Source organism: Gobio gobio (assembly GCF_949357685.1).
Source record: "Gobio gobio genome assembly, chromosome: 20".
In the NCBI taxonomy this organism is placed as follows: Eukaryota; Metazoa; Chordata; class Actinopteri; order Cypriniformes; family Gobionidae; genus Gobio; species Gobio gobio.
This window is the reverse complement of record NC_137113.1, coordinates 15,256,815-15,280,745: the sequence shown is the minus strand read 5'-3', so window position 1 is coordinate 15,280,745 and position 23,931 is coordinate 15,256,815. Positions and strand designations below refer to the sequence as shown.

The window sequence follows — 23,931 nt, the reverse complement described above, 5'->3', positions numbered from 1 at the left end:
GGGAGATTCTTCTCTTCAGGGATTGGAGGATAGAATGCCACGTGCTCGTCTACTGTTGCAAGCCCACATCATCACAGTGTTAAACTCACTTCATTGGTTTTCACTACTGCTGCAGCGCCACGAGATATAAACAAGAGTGTCAAGTCTTTATAAAGGTATTTTAATGAGGCATATGTGATATTTATGTTTTTTTTCCTGGTTTGTTTTGACAGCGCATATGGTGGTGGTGCTTCTGTAGAGCACCGGGTGCTTGTGTACAGTGAACATGAACTGATGCAAGCGGCTAGACAACTCAGTCTTTCTACTTTGCATGCTTCTAATGTCACTTTAATGCAGGGCTGGCTTTATGAAAATTAAAACGTCTTAATGTTTGACCATTCCTTATGTCTTAAAAGCGCAGGCATACTTTATGCCACTTTAGAAATGTCATGGCGAGGTCTGTTTTCCTTTAAGCTTATTGGTAACATACTTAGTTGGTATAGTTAGCTGTGCATAGTTGTATTAGTTAGCTGATATTTTATTTTAATTACAGTGTATGCTTTAAACATTTTCTGTTTAAATACCAGTAAATCAGGTTAAACCAGTAAGGAAACAAATGACCAGAATGAAAATTGTCTTGGCATGTTTGGACCCATTGAAAATCAGTCTTTGCTTGTTTTGTGTATTGCCTTTTGTGCACTTTGTTACAAAAGTCAAATCTTGTCCACCCTCACCTGCTTTGCTCATGTATTGCTTTAATTTTGCATTACAATCTGCATGTTTTACTTATTTAACACAGTACACTTGATTTTGGAATGTAATTATATTGATAGTATCCTCATTTTTTATCACCAACAGCCATATTGTCTGAGAAAAATGACTTAGATTGGTGGATACTTCATTGATTTTTAACTTGGAAGACTGAACGAAAATGATTATAAGTAGGTCAGACTCCAGCTTTTGAGTTCACTAGTCAAGATTATTAGTCGAGGCCCTGTTCTGTTTTGCCTGATATTCATACTTCTGTTTGCATAGCTGGCCTCACCGTGAGAGCTATGATTTTTGGCTTTTCTCATAGCATTTGGAGAAACCCTGCTTTGTTAGATGAGAAACCGGTTAGAAAAAAAGAAGAAGAATATAACACAATGGGGAGAAGAAATGAGTAGGGTTGCATAATATATCGGTCACCATATTGGTATCGGCTGATATATGTTCATTTTTAATGTAAGTGTTATCGGCCTGATAAGAAAATGTGGCCGATATATTAAAGCCAATAAATAATGTATTATTTCCTTCAGCTGACACTTCAGATGCGCACTGTTCGCCATGATGGTTTCAAAAAGGGAAATACAGTTCAGTGCACGTCTGTCATATAGGCTACTTAAAATTATAATGAGAACATCATAATTGTGTGCTTGGGACATTGCTTTTAATGGCGAGACTTTTGTTATCATAATCAGGCTCTCAAAAATTACATAAGTTAGATTTAGATTTATCAGCCAATATATAGGTTATCAGCTTTCTAATATAAAGTATTATCGGTATCGGCCAAAATTTTCATATTGGTGCATCTCTAAAAATGAGCCCACATTTTGTAGGCCACCCAATAATATAAATTTGCCTTTTTTTTTAATCAAAAAATTGCTAAACACACATTAGATCACTTTAGTCTAATCAACACATGATTTTCATCCAAAATGTCACATTTGTTTTGTTCTGTGGACCATAGTTTGATCTGTTCTCTGTGGACTGGAAGTGGAAACCATTGATGTATTGAATATTTGTTGTTTTATGTTCTGTTTTTTTTTTACCCAAGCTCTTTGGTTAGAGAGAACCATGGAAGCTCCGAAGGGCTTTGATATCGACGCCGCACGCTGGGATCAATCCACGTTCATGGGCCGTCTCAAACACTTTTTCAACATCACTGACTGGCGCACTGTAATGCTACCTGACTCCAGACTAGATGAAGCCAAAGTGTTAGTGGAGAGCTGCAGGTGAAGAAACAGACTGATGAGGTAATCTTTCTGCTTTTCTTCCTGTCTCTTACTTTCTGTCACTTCCTCTCTCCCTCAGAGCTGGCTCTATTCCTCCAGGCACAACCGAGGAGCAGCTACACTATGCCAAGAAGCTGTATGACTCAGCATTTCACCCCGACACGGGTGACAGGATGAATCTGATTGGGAGAATGTCATTTCAGGTGCCTGGGGGTATGGCCATCACGGGGTTCATGCTTCAGTTTTACAGGTCAGCTCTTGAAATGTTTTTTTTTATATTAGAATCAATTATAATATTTATTTTACAATCTATGTTATTTATAACAGTGTTATTTTATGTATCATATATTATAATGATTAACCAATTATTTTGTATGGTCATGTAGGACAGTTCCTGCTGTAGTATTTTGGCAGTGGGTTAACCAGTCTTTCAACGCTCTGGTCAACTACACCAATCGCAATGCTGCCTCCCCCATCACACCAAAGTAAGTTCCTTTGACTTCTTTCTTTCCTTGAACTTTACTTATAAGAAGGATTGGGTCATATGGTAGGTATGCAGAGTGTATACCACTTGTGACTGTCCTATGATACCTAGCGATTTATTAACAGATGTCTGGAAAGGAGCTTCAAATAACAGATAAGCTTCAGTTACAGATATGGGTTTTGGTTGTGTTGTGTGTATCTTCTTTGCCCAGGCAGATCGGAGTAGCTTATTTGACGGCAACAAGCACAGCGCTGGCCACTGCAGTGGGGCTGAACCTCTACACAAAGGTATTACTCAGCCTTATATGAACACTTAAGGGAAAGATCATGTGACACTGCCTGGAGTAATGACTGCTAAAAATTCAGCTTTGCATCACAGGAATAAATTACATGTTAAAATATATTTAAAAGAAACCAGTTGTAACAGTATTTCACAAAATTGTAACACTTTTGTATAATAAATACAAAATGAAAGTAAAAATCTGCAGAAAGTCTAATCTCCAGTGGTAATATATCATCCATTGGTTATTTAACATCTTTAACCTTTATCTCCTCAGAAAGCTCCTCCACTGGTGGCCCGCTGGGTGCCGTTCGCTGCCGTGGCCTCTGCTAACTGTGTGAACATTCCAATGATGAGACAACAGTGAGACCCTCTTTTTCTACTTTTATCAGTTTTGCTTAGTCTTACCTGTAGGTTCACATGTCTAGATCTTGTATATTCAGTATTATTCTTTTCTTTATAGGGAGATTTTGAATGGCATTGCTGTGACCGATGAAGATGGAAATAAACTGGGCCACTCAAGGGTGAGGGACATTTATTGGTTGTATCAGGGTGATGCCACCAGCAGCTATCACACTGCAGATCTTGCCTGGTCGCCCACTGAAGCTAAGCAGCTTGGTTGAATTTGAACCTGGTCACTGGTCAGTACCTGGATGAGAGACCTCCTGGGAAAATGGTTTTCTGCAGGGGGTGCTCACCCTGTGGTCTGTGTGGGTTATAAAGTCTCAGTATAGTGATGGGGTCCATAGATGACTCATTAGCAGGTAGTTCTATGGGCTGCTCTATGCAAGCCGCCCACCATATTGGAACAGTCAAAGCCGGTCCGTGAACAAGTTGACTGAGCGTCTGCAGCCGTAGTTAGGCACATACACTCACCTAAAGGATTATTAGGAACACCATATTAATACTGTGTTTGACCCCCTTTCGCCTTCAGACCTGCCTTAATTCTACGTGGCATTGATTCAACAAGGTGCTGAAAGCATTCTTTAGAAATGTTGGCCCATATTGATAGGATAGCATCTTGCAGTTGATGGAGATTTGTGGGATGCACATCCAGGGCACGAAGCTCCCGTTCCACCACATCCCAAAGATGCTCTATTGGGTTGAGATCTGGTGACTGTGGGGGCCATTTTAGTACAGTGGGGGCCATTTTAGTACAGTGAACTCATTGTAATGTTCAAGAAACCAATTTGAAATGATTCAAGCTTTGTGACATTGTGCATTATCCTGCTGGAAGTAGCCATCAGAGGATGGGTACATGGTGGTCATAAAGGGATGGACATGGTCAGAAACAATGCTCAGGTAGGCCGTGGCATTTAAACGATGAGCAATTGGCACTAAGGGGCCTAAAGTGTGCCAATAAAACATCCCCCACACCATTACACCACCACCACTAGCCTGCACAGTGGTAACAAGGCATGATGGATCCATGTTCTCATTCTGTTTACGACAAATTCTGATTCTACCATCTGCGTGTCTCAACAGAAATCGAGACTCATCAGACCTGGCAACATTTTTTCCAGTCTTCAACTGTCCAATTTTGGTGAGCTTGTGCAAATTGTAGCCTCTTTTTCCTATTTGTAGTGGAGATGAGTGGTACCCGGTGGGGTCTTCTGCTGTTGTAGCCCATCCGCCTCAAGGTTGTGCGTGTTGTGGCTTCACAAATGCTTTGCTGCATACCTCGGTTGTAACGAGTGGTTATTTCAGTCAAAGTTGCTCTTCTATCAGCTTGAATCAGTCGGCCCATTCTCCTCTGACCTCTAGCATCAACAAGGCATTTTCGCCCACAGGACTGCCCATACTGGATGTTTTTCCATTTTCACACCATTCTTTGTAAACCCTAGAAATGGTTGTGCGTGAAAATCCCAGTAACTGAGCAGATTGTGAAATACTCCGGCCGGCCTGTCTGGCACCAACAACCATGCCACGCTCAAAATTGCTTAAATCACCTTTCTTTCCCATTCTGACATTCAGTTTGGAGTTCAGGAGATTGTCTTGACCAGGACCACACCCCTAAATGCATTGAAGCAACTGCCATGTGATTGGTTGATTAGATAATTGCATTAATGAGAAATTGAACTGGTGTTCCTAATAATCCTTTAGGTGAGTGTATATGAATATCTATATAAACACTGTAGACTTCAGCAGATGATTATACTAAACTAACACAATACAGACGAAGAAGAAGGTGTCAGCCAATGTTGGGGCAAGTGTTAAAAATGCGTTCCAGTGCTGGAAATTTAAAAATAATTTAATCCAGAAATCGTACTCGGTTACTTAACGTAACCTCGGTTCCCTGAGATAAGGGAAGGAGTACTGCGTCTTTAAGACGCTATGGGGTAGGTTCTCCTACTCTCGAATATACTGAAGTAATTGTAAAATCACGCAGTGCTACTGCCCAGTCAAAACAGTGTCGAGACATCTCGCACGCTATTGGCTGGCCAGTGGGAACTGCATGAACCAATGGCAGAACAGCGTAATCTGAGCGAACCAATGGGCACAAAGCCCGCGAAGCTGAGCGCAAGAGCCCGCGAAAGGGGCATATAAAATACGCTGTAACTGTCAAAAACGTCAGGTTAAATCGACTGAAGCGACGATCACCCGAGTCAGCGCCATAGCACGGCCGTCTACGCAGTACTCCTTCCCTTATCTCAGGGAACCGAGGTTACGTTAAGTAACCGAGTACGTTCCCTTTCGAACGGTCAGTTCGTACTGCGTCTTTAAGACGCTATGGGAGCCTATTTAATCCCGCCGTGCTATGATAAGCGCAGTGACATGTACTCCCTCAAGTTTGAACACTTATTAGAAAGGGCTCAAGACTAGAGTTACTGACACATCATTTATATTAATAATATATATGTACACACGTCTTATACTACTGGGCTCATAGAGGCCGGTAACTATAAGGAATGTGTAAGCATTGAAGCATATGAAGGCCCCAATGCCAACTTATGACGGGGACGGGCTTACAAGGCCGTCTGATATTCATTAGGCCGTCTTAGTATTTTTATACAGCGAAGACTTGTGCCTGCAGTGCAGGGACATCCAGACTGAAGAATCTGGTTAAAGTAGATGGTGAGGACCAACCTGCCGATCTACAAATGTCACCCATAGAAAACTCCACTAGACCACGCCCAAGAGGAGGCCATGCCTCTGGTGGAGTGAGCTTTGACACCTATGGGGCATTGGAGGCCCATAGTGTCATATGCTAACGCTATCGCGTCCACTAGCCATCTGGCTAGGTTTTGTTTGGTGACCGGAAGTTCCCTAGTTCGGTCACCAAAACTTACAAAGAGCTGCTCCGACTGTCTAAAGTGGGAGGACCGCTCAATATATGCTCTAAGCGACCTAACAGGGCCGAGCAGGTGTAACTGTCTCTCATCCTCCGAAGTGGGGAGGGCAGAGAGAGTGATTACCTGTGCTTTGAACGGTGTTGAAAGCACTTTAGGTACATAACCATGCCCTGGTTTGAGGATGACTTTGGAATCGCCTGGGCCAATTCTAAACATGACGCGTTCACAGATAACGCTTGAATGTCACTGACACGCTTAACAGATGCCAGTGCTAGTAGCAGGGCAGTTTTCAGCGAAAGTGGCTTTAATTCAGCCGTCTGCAGCGGCTCGAAGGGAGGTCTTTTTAGTGCTCTTAGGACCAATGAAGGTCCCAGGATGGCACCGTAGGAGGGAGAAGGGGGTTAAGCCTCCTGGCTCCTTTTAAGAATTTTATGACCATGGCGTGTCTGCGTACTGATTGGCCAGCTATAGGCGTATGAGATGCGGCGATAGCTGCCGTGTAGACTTTGAGTGTGGATGGAGTGTGTCCTGCATCCAACATCTCTTATAGAAAAACAAGAATTTGTGATATCTCGCATGACACTGGGTTATAGTTCCTGACTGAACACCAGTCAGAGAACACTGACCATTTAAGGGCATAGAGACGTCTAGTAGACGGAGCTCTAGCTTCACTGATGGTGCTCAAGACACTCACTGGGAGGTTCTTGAGCCCCCCTTGAGTTGCCAAACATGTAACGCCCACAATTTTGGGGTGGGGGTGCCGGATTGTCCCGTTCGCCTCAGAAAGGAGATCTTTCCTTAGGGGAACTGGCCATGGGGCTGCTGATAGTAACTGAATCAACTCGGGAAACCTGATGTGGGTTCGCCAGAGTGGAGCTACTAGCAGGACTGTGCTCGCATTCCCTGATCCTTTTTTTAAAATCTGGGGAATGAGCGGTACTGGTGGAAAAGCATAAAGTATGCAGCTGGGCCATTTGTGGGCCAGCGCATCCTTGTTCTTTGAAAAATAGATTGGGCAATGACAGTTGTCTTCGGAGGCGAAGAGGTCGACCTCTGCCCTCCCAAAAACACTCCATATCATTTGAACCATTTAGGAATGGATGGCCCATTCCCCCGGGGACACGAGGCCCCTGGAGAGCATGTTTGCTCCCTGGTTCAGTCTGCCTGGCACATGCACTGCTTTTAGTGAATGTAATTTGCCTTTTGCCCATAGGAGGAGATGTCTGACCTGTTGGTTGAGCCATCTCGACCTGAGCCCGCCTTGGCGGTTCATGTAGGAGATCACAGTCGTGTTGTCCGTGCGGACTAGAACATGGTGACCTGAGAGACGTGGTAAAAAAGTCTTGAGGGCTAGCACTACTGCCAGCATTTCTAGGCAGTTTATGTGCAACCGTGACTCCGTTGCTTGACCGTGAGCCGAAGGCCGGTTCGCCCTCGTACAGAGCGCCCCAAACTGAGTTGGAGGTGTCCGTGGTGACCACCATCCGTCTGGAAACTGTTTCCAAGTGACCACGGGGCCAGGGATTTGACACAGCCGCGGCCCACTTTGATCCAAAGCTGGCCTGAATGCCACGCTTGGGAAGGAACCCGTGATTTCAGCCAGTACTGCAGGGGGCGCATGTGCTTCATACCCAGCGGAAGTACTGGAGAAGCTTTTGCCATTAGGCCTAGCATTCTCTGAAATTTTTTAGGGGTGTGTAGGTTCCCATTTTGAATGAACATGCAAGCTGCTGTGTAGTCAGAGCGCGTTCGTCCAATAGCCACGCCCTCATTTGGGCTGAGTCTAAAATCGTTCCCAGGAAGGAGGTTCTCTGCCTGGGAAGCAATAAGCTCTTGGCTGTATTTATTCTGAGACCCAGGCATTCTAGATGGCTGAGTAGCATAGATTTGTGAGATTTTATTTCTTCCTCTGACTGGGCCAGTATGAGCCAGTCGTCGAGGTAGTTCAGAATGCGCATTCCCGCTTATCTTAAGGGGGAGAGAGCTGCATCCATGCACTTCGTGAAAGGACAGGCCAAATGGCAGGACTGTGTACTGATAAGCCTTCCCGTCGAACGCGAATCTCAAAAACGGTCTGTGACGTGGGATAATTTGGATATGAGAGTAAGCATCTTTCTGATCCAATGAGAAAAAACCAGTCCATCGGGCAGATTTGCGCGATGATCTGTTTTAATGTCGGCATTCTGAAAAGCCTTTTGATAGAGCCTTGTTCAGGTGTCTGAGATCTAAGATGGGCCTGAGGCCGCCATCTTTTTTTTTTTTTTTTTTTTTTTTTTAACTCGCCTTTATGGCGGTAGAATGCAGGGGAGCACGCATTAAAGCGGACTCGTAGTTTACATTCATTGCATGAAAAACATTCAGAACAGTATTTTTCTCCCTGACCGGAACAAAAACGGGCCGAGGGGAGAGATGTGACACTGTGCGGACAGCACTTATGTGTAGCGGCACACACCTGTAGTGGGCGCGTGCTCTACATATAGAGCGCTCTCGGCGTGAGCAGTAATCTGTGAGAACAGTGCTTATGTGCAAGGTGCATGTATTTTAGTAAAGTCATTGTTAAAACACAGCGTTGATGTGCAGGCGAGCGTGTTTGACAACAGGCTAGTTGACTGCAATATTTACATCTCCAGTCGCCTGAACCGAGGGGATTGAGAGAATGTAAAGTAAGTCTGTAGTGGTAATCCGGCCACAGCAGGACTTTTGAGTGGTTCTATAGCGCTGAATTAACAGTGCTTATATGCAGGGGTACACCCTATGTAGGGGACACACTGCCTGCAGTCATAACAGAGGAAAGAACTCTTAATTGTTTATTAGGATCACCAATAATACAGCGTTCTGTGTACAGGCGTGCATGTTTTATAACAGGCTCGTTTACTGAGAGAAGTGGTTGAAGGCTTGGCCCATTCACTAAATTGAGACTCACTGAGAAACCTGTGAGAGCTGGGCTCGAACCGGCAACCCTTTGTGCGAAGTACACCGTAACAGCAGAGGGCGCGGCTATGACGTAAGTCGCGCTCTTGACGGTGTTTTCAGTGTGTGTGGCGTGCGTGTTTCATAACAGGCTCGTTTACTACACTGTTGAACCTTTCCAGTCGCCTGAATAGGGGACTGAGAGAAGTGGTTGAAGGCTTGGCCGCCATTCACTAAATTGAGACTCACTGAGAAACCTGTGAGAGCTGGGCTCGAACCGGCAACCCTGTGTGAAGTACACCGTAACAGCGGAGGGCGTGGCTATGACGTAAGTCGCGCTCTTGACGGTGTTTTCAGTGTGTGTGGCGTGCGTGTTTCATAACAGGCTCGTTTACTACACTGTTGAACCTCTCCAGTCGCCTGAATAGGGGACTGAGAGAAGTGATAGAGTGAAAAAGACGCAGGGCTTGGCCGCCATTCACGACGCCATTATGCGCTAGACAGCGAGGCAGCAATGACGTAAGTCGCGCTCTAGATAGTGAGCGCGCTGGGAGAGAGAGAGGGGCGCACGCGCTGCCGCTGAGGAAGCGCGAGCTGCAGTGACAACAGCCTGTAGCGTAAGGCGCGCTCTCAATATCTCCAGCAGTCTGAGAGAAAGTAATGCAGGAAACTCCACTCCGGCATTCTCTGTCCGCGGCGCTTCTTAGCGCGGCCCGAGTGAGAGAAGAGGAAGAGCGAGACATTGGTAATAGTGCGGATTCGTCTTCCTCATTGCCGCCGAATGAGACCAAGCCCTCGGCGTCGAGCGGAGGGAGCAGGTCCGATCGAGGGAACGTCACAGGGGAAACGTCTCTCTGAGGTGAAGACGAGTCACGCGGGCACTGGGCCGACGTGAACTCGCTAGCCTCGGTATACTCAGCCCTCTGGCTCCGCCGTTCTTTCCCGCCGAGGCTTCGGGCGGAAAGGGGAACGGGAGAGCGCGAGGGCCGGGGTCGCGCTCTGAAAAGAGCGCTATCCGCGAACGGAGGGAGGAAATAGGCATACCCTCGCAGTGAGAGGGCAGCCGGACCCGGTGAGAGCAGCGTCCGCGTGGGCCTTGCCCAGACAGATCACGCACCCTTCGTGGTTATCCTCCTAGTGCAGGTAAGTACTGCACACAAGTGATATGTTTTTCTCAGTATTGTACAAAAAGGATACACCGTAGTGTTTCACCAAAGAGCGCAGGGGAAAGGCGTGACAGCTCGCGGGATCGCTGGCGATTTGAGCGCGCTGAAATACAGCAGTCCGCTGACTCTCGCAGGACGTCCGGGCTGGTTAGTTCGCTATTCCGCTGCAGGCTCGTCAATTCACGGTGAAGGTGGTGTAGTTCGAGTTTATCAGCGAGGACCGTAGATCGTCGCTGAAGGAGATTAATCTGACGTTTTTGACAGTTACAGCGTATTTTATATGCCCCTTTCGCGGGCTCTTGCGCTCAGCTTCGCGGGCTTTGTGCCCATTGGTTCGCTCAGATTACGCTGTTCTGCCATTGGTTCATGCAGTTCCCACTGGCCAGCCAATAGCGTGCGAGATGTCTCGACACTGTTTTGACTGGGCAGTAGCACTGCGTGATTTTACAATTACTTCAGTATATTCGAGAGTAGGAGAACCTACCCCATAGCGTCTTAAAGACGCAGTACGAACTGACCGTTCGAAAGGGAACTGTATTTAACCTCAGAATGATCTCAAAGTAAAAAGAGGTACTAAAGTCTGATTTTGTGGGGGCTGTGCTTTAAAATTTAATTATTATAATCTTAATTCAAGTGATAAATGAAAGTGAAAGTCTGACAGTATTGAGTACTACTGTAATGTTAGCGAGATGCTAACGGTCTAATCAGATTCAATGATCTATGCTAAGCTATGCTAAAAGTGCTACCGCCAGACCCGGAGATCGGCTGAATGGATTCAAAAATGGTAAAACTCAGCTATTTAACTCTAGGGGAGTTGGAAAATGAGCCTATTTTCAAAAAAAGTGGATTGTTCCTTTAATATTATTATATTAATTTATAACCACTGCATCATACATGCCTGAGTATGTAAACTTATGAGCAGAACCATCTGTTTAAACTGATTTTTATGTGTTTGGTGATTATAATAATGAGTTTAATGATCAGATGTCTTGTTTCTACATTATAAGCATTTCTCTGTTCTTAAGTTAGGGAATAAATACTGTATACTGTGTGTGTTCATAGAAAGCAGCTGTCAAGGGCATCACACAGGTGGTCATCTCTAGAGTTACCATGGCAGCACCGGGCATGAGTAAGTGCAGAGAGTTTGGCCAGTGTTATCAGATCTCAGTGCTAAAATAAACCAGCCCTCACCCACCGGTCAATTTTGAATCCTGAGCCGTTTTGTTTGTTCTTTGCAGTCATACTTCCCATTCTTATGCAGAGGCTGGAAAAATACAGATTCATGCAGGTGAGTCTTAAGGTGTTTTGTGTCCAAGGAGCACGCTATGGAATGGCGAAGCTATAAAATAGCCAGTTTATGATCTGCAGGTGTTTCTGTTATAAATTCACTCTCTCAGCCCTCAAAAGCAGACGACTGTTGAGTTGGTCTCATATAACAGTTATCGTCATGAATCCAGCTTTTTAACAAATGTTACTGTAGATCCAGAGATTTTAATGACACTTTTAATGAACATCAGCTAATGATTTGACGTGCATTGTGTAGCATAATAATGTTTTCCAATAAAATTATTATAAAGTGTTACAAAGTCTTATTTGTTATCATTCATTATTTTATATTGGGATTCCTGGGTCTGTAAAGGCTAGAAACACTTAGCTGTAGATGAATGGTTTGATATAAAACATCTTTGTGTTTGTTGCAGAAAATCACATTTCTTCATGGGCCACTGCAAGTCATGATGGTTGGTGTATTGTAAGTGATCACATTTCTTATTATGAAAATAGAAACAATTGATATGCCAAATAAAAAAGATCTTATTTCAGTAGAAGAAATGACAACATGCCTTACTCTGCTTCACAGTCTTGTCTTCATGGTGCCTGCAGCGTGTTCACTGTTTCCTCAGAGATGGTAAAGTTTGCATTTAAAGCATCTTTTTAAAAGGGATAATGGCTCTTTAAAGCAGCTCTTAAATATACACTACCACTCAAAAGTTTGGGGTCGGTACGATTTTTAAAAAGTTTTTGACACTAGTCAAATATAAACAGTGACATTGTGAAAAAAGATTACAATCTTAAAGAACTGTTTTCTATTTTAATATATTTTGTTAGATGCATTTTATTCTTGCGATGGAAAAGCTGAATTTTCAGCATCCACAGTGTCACATGATCCTTTAGAAATCATTCTAATATGCTGATTTGCCGCTCAAGAAACAGTTCTTATTATTAATTTTAATGGTGAAAAGTCGTGCTGCTTAATCTTTTTTGTGGAAACTGATTTTTTTCAGGATTCTTTGTTTCCGAAAGTTCAAAAGATCAGCATTTATTTAAAATAGAAATCTTTTGTTGAAAGACATTATTTACTGTCACTTTAAATCATTTTAATGCATCCTTGCTGAATGAAAGTATTAAGGTCTTACTGACCCCTAACCCATGTGATGGTTTTTAATGTACAAGTATAATAAATAGTGACTAGAGCAGACCATTTTGGAGCTTCACAGATTCATTATGGCATGAAGCTTATTCTCACAACTTTTTTTTGCAGCTGCTTCATCCATTATCTTTCTCAAAAAAAAATCTCCATTCAGATGTTATCACATTAAACTGTAGTCTCTGAGACATACCAGACTAATCAGTCATTTTCACATTGATTTGCAGTTCTATGGCTGTTACCAAGCTGGAACCTGAGCTCAGAGAGTCCATCATTTCTCAATACGGGGACCGTGTCAGTTACGTCTACTTCAACAAGGGCCTGTGAGTGCCAGCCAATCAGACTGTCCTATCCAGACTGGATGCATGAGCCATCGCCCAATTAGAAGCTCTTTTAGACACTTTTTTTTTTGTTAAAGAAGTTGTCAAAAAGAAGCCTTTTGATTTGAGGTTGTGTTTCATGACACAGAAAGAAAGTATTTATGCACTGAAGCATAATTTATGGACAGTTTACCATTTGGCCCTGACTGCTGCAAAGAATCAGTTTGATTTGTACAGATGAGTTACAGAGAATTTATGGACATTGGATAAACCTGATCATATGTTCCTGTTGTATATGACCTGGATAATTGGGAACAGATTGTACTGGCTGAGCACTGTTTCCCTCTGATGCCAAACTCCATTTACCACATACATCTCTCAGGAAAAGTTTATTTTAAAAGTGTAATGCTTTAACACCCTCTAAAGCCAACAGTGAAGTTATTTTATCAGCTATTTTTTAAACAGTCAGACATTCAGGAATATACAGTCAGATCGTAAATGTTTATGTTTGAAATACCAGTTACGAGTATAAAGTGGGGAGAAGTATTAAACATCAGGTAAAGCGCATTTTACAGTTAGTGTGCCTTAAATTTGAAAACGAAAATCCAAATCCTACCCTCTCTGTGAACTTCTCTGAGTTATGTACTTGTTTTCATCATTAGAAGATGATAAAATAAACAGACAGCTGTCGAAATAAACCCCCGGTCTGTGATAACTCATGGGAGTTGAACCAAAGAGGACCTTGTGTTTATTTGATCTGCGCTCAATATTCATTCCTGCCACATGAGGGCAGTATCTGATCATTAAAGTTTTGTGAAGGTTGCAGCAAAAAAATACTTAAGGCCACCAGCAAAATGCTTCCATATTTCCACAACATCAATTAACAAAACAACTGTTGTACGTTTGTTGTAGTGTGTGTGTGCGCACGCGCGCATATATATATTTTGATTAAATTATATAAAGATACGAGAAATACACACATGTATAGTTCCTCATAGGATTAAAAATACTAATGGCACAAGCTGATGTAGTTTAATGTTTTATTGGTAATACTGTATATTTATCCGTCAAGTGAACGTCCACATGGGAATTACACAAAGCATCAAAGACATGCATAGTCTGGTTCTTCTACCACAACTTTTATCATGTGGTTCAGACACTAGGTCTCACATTCCTGCTCTTTTCAGCAAATCATAAAAGAGAAAGACAAAGACTTGTAAAAATAACACAATGATCATATAAATCAAAGGTAATAATAACACATTAAAAAAGTAGAAACAAAATCATTTAACTTACGCCATTAAAGAAGTTCAATAACAATTAATACAAAGCAGTTTAAGTAGTTATAGCTCGATGCATATTAAACATTAACCTTGTAGATTTATATAGCCTATTCGTAAAAGTTCAAGCTTGTTTATGACAATGCTTCTGGTATGAAGAAAGAAGCGAGGATATTGAAACAAAAATCTTAATTTAAATCACACTTATGCAAAAAAAGCTTCATACATTTATGCTGGAACACTGATAGCCAAAGTAGAAAGGCATGAATTGAACGATTTACCCATAAGAATGCTCCCTTTGTCAATACAAGTGATCTCTGTGTTGATTTTATACAATGATTGTGATGCATTATATTGTCCAAATCGATCAACACTTTTATTGTTGCTTTCGTCAGTTCGTCGGCGGTCTGTCTTCTCCCTCTCTCTCTCTCTCTCTTTTTCTCTCAAATACTATGACCACATCGGGCCACATGGTTCACCCTGACGAAGCGCCTAGCAACTAGTATTCAAACGCCTCACCCTCAGTCAATCATGTGACTTGGCAACGCCCAATCAGGGGACAGTTGCAACAACCCAACTCTGTGCCTTCCTCTCAAGCTGCCAATAAACTCCTGAGTTTATTGACATCACAGAAGGAAGGAACCTCGCTCTTTGCTTCCTCTTTCTCAGCGCATGCTATAGGCCTGTGTCTTTGCATGCCAATCCAATCAGCCTTGTTTTACTCTAGGGCAAAACGAAGGGTCTTCCCATTACCATGGCAACTAAAGTCTTACATACCTCTTCGGGTATATAATCTAATGACACATAAAAGAACAATACTACGGAAGGTAAAAGAGCTCACTAGGATCTTAGATAACTGATGCTGTAATGCTTAAAGCTAAAGCATTTGCAAAACAAGAACGAAAGCACTGAAAACGAGAATTACAAAAAAAGAGGAGACAGTCCTCTTGGTTTTGTCTTTAAAAAGTGCAACAAGTTTAAATAGTATCATCACTGAACTATTAACGGAGGAATAAATGCATAAATCTGACTCATCGTGGGTGCTTGAGACAAATCAAAGGTTCGGAAAGGTGAACAAACATACTGACAAAACAAATGAGGGATGTTTGATTCATAAATGTGCATAAAAAAATCGAATTGGAGAGGAATTGATTGTATATTGCTAACTAATTACGAGCCGTTGTCAGAATAATAGATGTTAACATGGTTATTCCTTCATTTTTCATATATATACGAAGGATGCGCCATGAAAGGATGATGAAAAGCGGTAAAGGTGAAATGAAGAACAGCTTCATATACATCAGTTCAACATTCTGAAATTTGGTCAGCAGCACAATTTTGTTTCCATCACAAATTCATGTCAAACGACATTGACTTTGGTCTTAAATTTTCGTTTTGTTTTTCCCCAAACCCCAGCTGTCCTAAGTTCTTTCCAGGTCCCTGCACATCTTTGAACTATCTGGGAAGTCCTGCCTCACCATTTATCTGAGTGGACCAATTGGCATGGCTTTGGGAAATTACACTACCTTCAAAAGTAATACTTTCACTACCACCCCGTGTGGGTTTGGACCAGAATACCAGAAATTGAAAATGCGAAATGAGCTGAGAGACTGCAGTTTTGGGAGATTGTAGAGATTGTTCAGTCTTTTTTGCAGAGAGAAATCTAAGCGCTGTTTTGGGGGGCAGAAAGTGCTCTCGTTTTAAAGATTGTCCCTCACACGATGCCTTAGGTGGGGTCGTTACTTTCGCTCCATTCTATCTCATGTTGCGATATCTAATGAAGACTGTACACTAATCTAGCCTTAAGACGTTTCAATTTCAATTTGGTAAAGTTTTGTCTTTATGTCGATATTAACTTACACCTTATCTATGATATTTGTAAGAATCTCAGATTGGGTGATGTGGAGAGGGAGAGAGATACTTTAAGGGTCTTCTACGTCCATAAACTCTTTCTTGGGTGGAGCGACTCCACGGTACCAGGCGCAGGAGCCGTCTCCTCTCTTGATGCAGGCATAGTGGTCGGACTGGCGGCCGTGAATTATCTTCTCCGTCACCCAATCTGTCCACAGACACTCCTCTGGGGCGCTGATCTCACATGGGAAGGTCGCACAGCGTGTTATCTGGGTGGAGCAAAAACAATGTTTGTTACAGGGTGATACTGATAGTATTTTTTTAACCAAAGTATGTTAGGTTGGCTTGGAGTTATTATTTTTTTTTTATATGCAAGTGCTAAATATAAGCTACATTTTATTATTAAATATTGGCTACAGTAGGTAGGTGCTTAGTGACTCAACTCAATAAGTCTCTATAAGTTTGTTTTTGGATACTTCTGTGATGATTCTACAGTTTTGTAGTATAAATAGTGCAAGTAGTGAGTACGCATATGATGTACTAAGTACTAAAGGTAACAGCAATGCATCAGGTGAGTTAAAACATTTTCCCCCCTCAAATATACATACAAATGTTACTGTAAGTGTATTCTTCTTTCACTTGTTTTTTTGTCCACCAGGTGAAAATCAAAAGTTTGATCGCTTCAACAAGCTGCAAGATTTGGGGTCTCTTTCTCTTCCATAGCATGAACAGCGCAGGACAAGTTACACCTATTTCACCTAACTTAACTCTAGTGTAACACAAGGTATACAAGTTTAAAAAGCTTTGAGGTTTATAGGCTGGCTGGAAGGATGGATGGATAGACAAACAAATGGATGGAGTCATAGATAGATAGACAGACAGACAAATGAATGGATGGAGTGATAGATACAACAGATAGATAGATAGATAGATAGATAGATAGATAGATAGATAGATAGATAGATAGATAGATAGATAGATAGATAGATAGATAGATAGATAGATAGATAGACAAATTAATGGATGGATTAATAGATGGATAGATAGATAGATAGATAGATAGATAGATAGATAGATAGATAGATAGATAGATAGATAGATAGATAGATAGATAGATAGATAGATAGATAGACAAATGAATGGATGGAGTGATATATACAACAGATAGATAGATATACAAATGAATGGATGGAGTGATCGATACAACCCCAAATCAGAAAAAGTTGGGACAGTATGGAAAACGCAAATAAAAAAAAAGAAGTGATTTCTAAATTTATTTTGACTTGTATTTCATTGCAGACAATATGAACACAAAATATTTCATGTTTTGTCTGGTCAACTTCATGTCATTTGTAAATATGCATCCTTTCCTGTCATTCAGACCTGCAACACATTTAAAAAAAAAAGTTGGGACAGGAGCAATTTAGGGCTAGTAATGAGGTAAAATGGTTAAATAATGATGTGATTTGAAACGGGTGATGTCAACAGGTGATTGTAATTATGATTTGGTACAAAAGCAGCATCCAAGAAAGGTCTAATCCTTTAGGAGCAAAGATGGGCCGAGGATCGCCAGTTTGCCAACAAATACGTGAGAAAATTATTGAAATGTTTAAAAACAATGTTCCTCAAAGAAAGATAGGAAGAGATTTGGATATTTCACATTCAACAGTGCATAACATAATTAAAAGATTTAAGGAATCTGGAGGAATTTCAGTGCGTAAAGGACAAGGGCGCAAGCCTAAGCTGAACAACCGTGATCTCTGATCCCTCAGGCGGCACTGCATCAAGAATCGTCATTCATCTATAAGCGATATCACCACATGGGCTCAGGACTACTTTGGCAAACCTTTGTCAAGTACCACAATACGTAGTAACATCCACAAATGCCAGTTAAAACTGTACTGTGCCAAAAGGAAGCCCTATGTTAACAGTGTCCAGAAGCGCCGTCAACTTCTCTGGGCTCGGAGGCATCTGGGATGGACCGTCACACAGTGGAAACGTGTACTGTGGTCAGATGAATCAGTATTTGAGGTATTTTTTGGGAGGAATGGACGCCGTGTGCTCCGGACCAAAGAAGAAAAGGATCATCCAGACTGTTACCAGCAACAAGTCTAAAAGCCAGGGTCTGTCATGGTATGGGGTTGTGTCAGTGCCCTTGGCAAAGGTAACTTGCACTTCTGTGAAGGCACCATTAATGCTGAAAAGTACATAGAGATTTTGGAGCATAATATGCTGCCTTCAAGAAGACATCTTTTTCAGGGACGTCCATGCATATTTCAACAAGACAATGCAAAACCACATTCTGCACACATTACAAAGTCCTGGCTGCGGAGGAAGAGGGTACGGGTACTTGACTGGCCTGCCTGCAGTCCCGACCTGTCTCCAATAGAGAATGTGTGGCACATTTTGAAGCGCAAAATGCGACAACGAAGACCCCGTACTGTTGCCCACCTTAAGACTTGTTTGCAGGAAGAATGGGACAAAATTACACCTGAAACACTTTATCACTTGGTGTCTTCAGTCCCTAAACGTCTTTTAAGTGTTGTGAAAAGGAATGGCAACATTACAAAGTGGTAAATGCTTTACTGTCCCAACTTTTTTTGAAATGTGTTGCAGGTCTGAATGACAGGAAAGGATGCATATTTACAAATGACATGAAGTTGATCAGACAAAACATGAAATATTTTGTGTTCATATTGTCTGCAATGAAATACAAGTCAAAGTAAATTTAGTAATCACTTCTTTTTTTTTTTTTTGCGTTTTCCATACTGTCCCAACTTTTTCTGATTTGGGGTTGTACAACATAAATAGATGGATAGACAGACAAATGAATGGATGGAGTGATAGATAGATAGACAAATGAATGGATGGAGTGATAGATACAACAGATAGATAGATTAGATAGATAGATAGATAGATAGATAGATAGATAGATAGATAGATAGATAGATAGATAGATAGATAGATAGATAGATAGATAGATAGATAGATAGATAGATAGATAGATAGATAGATAGATAGATAGATAGATAGATAGATAGACAAATGAATGAATGGATGGAGAGATAGATAGATAGATAGATAGATAGATAGATAGATAGATAGATAGATAGATAGATAGATAGATAGATAGATAGATAGATAGATAGATAGATAGATAGATAGATAGATAGATAGATAGATAGATAGATAGATAGATAGATAGATAGATAGATAGATAGATAGATAGATAGATAGACAAACAAATGAATGGATGGAGAGATAGATAGATAGATAGATAGATAGATAGATAGATAGATAGATAGATAGATAGATAGATAGATAGATAGATAGATAGATAGATAGATAGATAGATAGATAGATAGATAGATAGATAGATAGATAGATAGATAGACAAACAAATGAATGGATGGAGTGATATATACAACAGATAGATAGATAGATAGATAGATAGATAGATAGATAGATAGATAGATAGATAGATAGATAGATAGATAGATAGATAGATAGATAGATAGATAGATAGATAGATAGACAAATGAATGGATGGAGTGATAGATACAACATAGATAGATAGACAGACAAATGAATGGATGGAGAGATAGATAGATAGATAGATAGATAGATAGATAGATAGATAGATAGATAGATAGATAGATAGATAGATAGATAGATAGATAGATAGATAGATAGATAGATAGATAGATAGATAGATAGATAGATAGATAGATAGATAGACAAATGAATGGATGGATGGAGTGATAGATACAACATAGATAGATAGACAGACAAATGAATGGATGGAGAGATAGATAGATAGATAGATAGATAGATAGATAGATAGATAGATAGATAGATAGATAGATAGATAGATAGATAGATAGATAGATAGAAAGATAGATAGATAGATAGATAGATAGATAGATAGATAGATAGATAGATAGATAGATAGATAGATAGATAGATAGATAGATAGATAGATAGATAGATAGATAGACAAACAAATGAATGGATGGAGTGATAGATAGATAGATAGATAGATAGATAGATAGATAGATAGATAGATAGATAGATAGATAGATAGATAGATAGATAGATAGATAGATAGATAGATAGATAGATAGATAGATAGATAGATAGATAGACAAATGAATGGATGGAGTGATATATACAACAGATAGATAGATAGATAGATAGATAGATAGATAGATAGATAGATAGATAGATAGATAGATAGATAGATAGATAGATAGATAGATAGATAGATAGATAGATAGATAGATAGATAGATAGATAGATAGATAGATAGATAGATAGATAGATAGATAGACAAATGAATGGATGGAGTGATAGATACAACATAGATAGATAGACAGACAAATGAATGGATGGAGAGATAGATAGATAGATAGATAGATAGATAGATAGATAGATAGATAGATAGATAGATAGATAGATAGATAGATAGATAGATAGATAGATAGACAGACAAATGAATGTATGGAGTGATAGATAGATAGATAGATAGATAGATAGATAGATAGATAGATAGATAGATAGATAGATAGATAGATAGATAGATAGATAGATAGATAGACAGACAAATGAATGAATGGATGGAGTAATAGATAGATAGATAGATAGATAGATAGATAGATAGATAGATAGATAGATAGATAGATAGATAGATAGATAGATAGATAGATAGATAGATAGATAGATAGATAGATAGATAGATAGACAGACAAATGAATGAATGGATGGAGTAATAGATAGATAGATAGATAGATAGATAGATAGATAGATAGATAGATAGATAGATAGATAGATAGATAGATAGATAGATAGATAGATAGATAGATAGATAGATAGATAGATAGACAAATGAATGGATGGAGTGATAGATGGATGGAGTGATAGATAGATAGACAAATGAATGGATGGAGAGATAGATAGATAGATAGATAGATAGATAGATAGATAGATAGATAGATAGATAGATAGATAGATAGATAGATAGATAGATAGATAAACAAATGGATGGATGGATGGATTCTTCCTCCTGTCATACTAATTCAAAATTCAACTTCCGGTGGATCGTGACCGATTCGATTCCGTTTAAACCCATGAATTGAAACAGCCAGTTCTTCACAGTTTCACACAAACCCTGGTTGACAGTGTGTTTCACAGTAATGATTATTATGTGTCCACAGGAGAAATATACTCGCCTTGCAGTCACACCCCATCTGGTAGCGCTGACTGAGGCTCTTCTTCTGGGTGGCACTCATGGATTCCCAGGGCATGATGAGATCACACAGAGTCACGTGCATCTTGCCATTGGTCTCCGCCTTGCCTGGAAACACAATGTGCAGACAAAACAATCTGAACCATCTACAAACATCTGAGTGTCACGGGCACGGCGAGACCCAACAGACAAAATAACAGCACACAAGAACACCATAACAAGTCGCCACGTTTACCGAATGGTGTTTTGCTCAGGAATAAACTGTACCCGTCTGTTAGTCATCTATTGTGCCGTGCCGCGTTATGGAGGTCATTGCAGAGTCAAAGCCTGGATTTGGTGAAAAAAACACTACACGCAAAAGCTTGTGGACCCTGACGGTGGACCGCGGACTTCACAGAACGGGAGGGAAAACACAATGACATAAACAACCTCAAGATGGTTTCTATTTTTGCTCAAAGCAAAGGTCTCTAAAAGTCTGCTCTGGTTACAACCTGAAACCTGGGTAGTTTCTGCTCCGTGTGGAGAAGAGAATGTGTGCCTTGAAAACACAACCTCAGCAGTTACTCCGTGCTACAGGATCAGCTCTCTCATTATTTTACCTCCCCTCCTCCTCTAAAAGTTCAGCTTTAAAGGCAATTGCTACCCTCCACAGACCTCTGCCTTGTCAACTCTGTAATTTGGGCTCTGCTGGAATGATCCAAGATGGGGAAACCAGAAGTTGTCTGTGTTCATCTTTTGACGTTCTTTTATATTCTGTGTTTTTTCCCTTCAGAGTTGCCTGCTCAGCAAGTTCATTAGAGAGAAGAGGAGGGTATTGAAACCCAGCTGTAAATTCAGCACATTGTACATCACTAAGTCACAGTTTGTAAACTTCTGTCCCGTCTGAAAAAGGATCACCTTGAGGGGAGCGTGTGCCAACTGGCATGTGTTTTGCTGTGAAGGCAGTAACCAATAGCGGTGTGTGCTACATTTATTTTACTCAAACAACAAGAGCTGCAGAGAAATGATGAGCTTTTACCTGAGATGAGGTACTCCTTTTTGCCGTTGGTGTCCAAATTCGTCACCCCACACACTGCAGATGAGGGCGCGGTGAAGATCACGTCGATGTGGTGGTCTGGGCCTTTGAACATCTGAAAGAGAACAACAGATCCTCCTTTAATTCAATGCGAGACCTTTTCTGTGTAGGTTACATTTGACAGACGGCGGTCATCTTCATCCCTCACCTTGATCTGCTTGATCTCATATTGGATCCGCTTGATAGGGTTCCCATAAATATCATTCCCAGAATCCACTTCTTTTTTCCCAACCACCTTGGCCCTGATTACTGCAAGGAAAGCATGAATGAAATGTTTTATTTCATGACTTAATAATTGCGTGGATTATTCGTATTAAGAGAATGTATTGTGAATACGCTCATGTGCATATGCATGAATTAGTGAACACTAATGAATCATCCTCAAAAACAGAACAAAATTATATACCTTTGAACTTTGTGAAATTAAGTGTTCAAATTGCCTTAAAATGTTAAAGGGTTAGTCCACCCAAAAATGAAAATTCTGTCATTGATTACTCACCCTCATGTCGTTCGACACCCGTAAGACCTCCGTTCATATTCGGAACACAAATGAAGATATTTTTGTTGAAAGCTGATGGCTGAGAAAGGCTTCAGATAGGCCTCCATTGGCATTCAGTACATTTACACTCCCAAGACCCATAAAAGGCACTTAAAACGTCGTTACAAAGTCCATCTCACCACAGTGGCTCTTCAATAATTTTAGGAAGCGACGACAATAGTTTTTGTGCGCAAAAAAAAATCAAAATAACGACTTTATTCAACCTCTTCTTGTCTTCCGTGTGTGCCTCCACGACGCATGCGCGAGAATATGACGTAGCGCCGGCGTTCGGGAATCCATTAAATGCACACTTTAGTCCCATTTGAGCACTACGCCGAGACCTAAAGCACGATCAATGTAGAATCCAACAGCTTAGATACGGCGCGTCTTCCTCTGCTTGTAAACAAATCGCTTCTGGGTCCTATGTCCGAACGCCGGATCTGCGTAATATTCTCGCACATGCGTCATGGAGGCCTACACGGAAGACAAGAACAAGTTGGATAAAGGCGTTATTTAGATTTTTTTTTGCGCACAAAAACTATTGTCGTCGCATCGTAAAATTATTGTAGAGTCACTGTGGTGAGATGGACTTTGTAACGACGTTTTAAGTGCCTTTTATGGGTCTTGGGAGTGTAAATGTACTGAATGCCAATGGAGGCCTGTGTGAAGCCTTTCTCAGCCATCAGCTTTCAACAAAAATATCTTCATTTGTGTTCCGAATATGAACGGAGGTCTTACGGGTGTCGAACGACATGAGGGTGAGTGATTAATGACAGAATTTTCATTTTTGGGTGAACTAACCCTTTAAGTTTAGTCAACTTGAAATGTGAAGTTCTCTTTAAAGGATTGGTTCACTTTAAAATGAAAAGTCTGATATTTTACTCACCCCCATCTCATCCAAGATGTTCATGTCTTTCTTTCTTCAGTCGAAAAAGAAATTACGTTTTTGAGGAAAAAATTCCAGGATTTTTCTTCACATAATAGACTTCAATGGCAACCAAAATGTTGAAGGTCCAAATCAATGCAGTTTCAAAGGGCTTCAGAGGCTCTGCGCGATCCCAGCTGAGGAATAGCGTCTTATCTAGCGAAACC

General features: G+C 40.9%; 2 protein-coding genes across 3 annotated transcripts in view; one reads left to right on the top strand and one right to left on the bottom strand.

Annotated features, from left to right (window-relative positions):
• The first annotated feature begins 17 nt into the window (after positions 1-17).
• sfxn2 (sideroflexin 2) lies at positions 18-13,869 on the top strand. Its single transcript, XM_079845983.1, has 12 exons — positions 18-155; positions 1,796-1,973; positions 2,053-2,223; positions 2,360-2,458; positions 2,669-2,744; positions 3,014-3,099; positions 3,200-3,260; positions 11,168-11,234; positions 11,344-11,393; positions 11,806-11,855; positions 11,964-12,011; positions 12,758-13,869. The coding sequence occupies exons 2-12, from the start codon at positions 1,816-1,818 to the stop codon at positions 12,855-12,857; spliced, it is 966 nt and encodes a 321-aa protein (XP_079702109.1). The 5' UTR covers positions 18-155; positions 1,796-1,815; the 3' UTR covers positions 12,858-13,869.
• A 7-nt stretch (positions 13,870-13,876) lies between these two features.
• Positions 13,877-23,931, bottom strand: part of timp2a (TIMP metallopeptidase inhibitor 2a) — a 39,429-nt gene continuing 29,374 nt past the window's right edge. For both annotated transcript variants that reach the window (XM_079845988.1, XM_079845987.1), the window contains 4 exons: positions 22,450-22,550; positions 22,245-22,356; positions 21,210-21,334; positions 13,877-16,250 (listed from right to left, as the gene is read on the bottom strand). In XM_079845988.1, the coding sequence (XP_079702114.1) occupies positions 16,053-16,250; positions 21,210-21,334; positions 22,245-22,356; positions 22,450-22,550 (536 nt within the window). In that variant the 3' untranslated portion in view covers positions 13,877-16,052. The remainder of the gene's footprint in view (positions 16,251-21,209; positions 21,335-22,244; positions 22,357-22,449; positions 22,551-23,931) is intronic.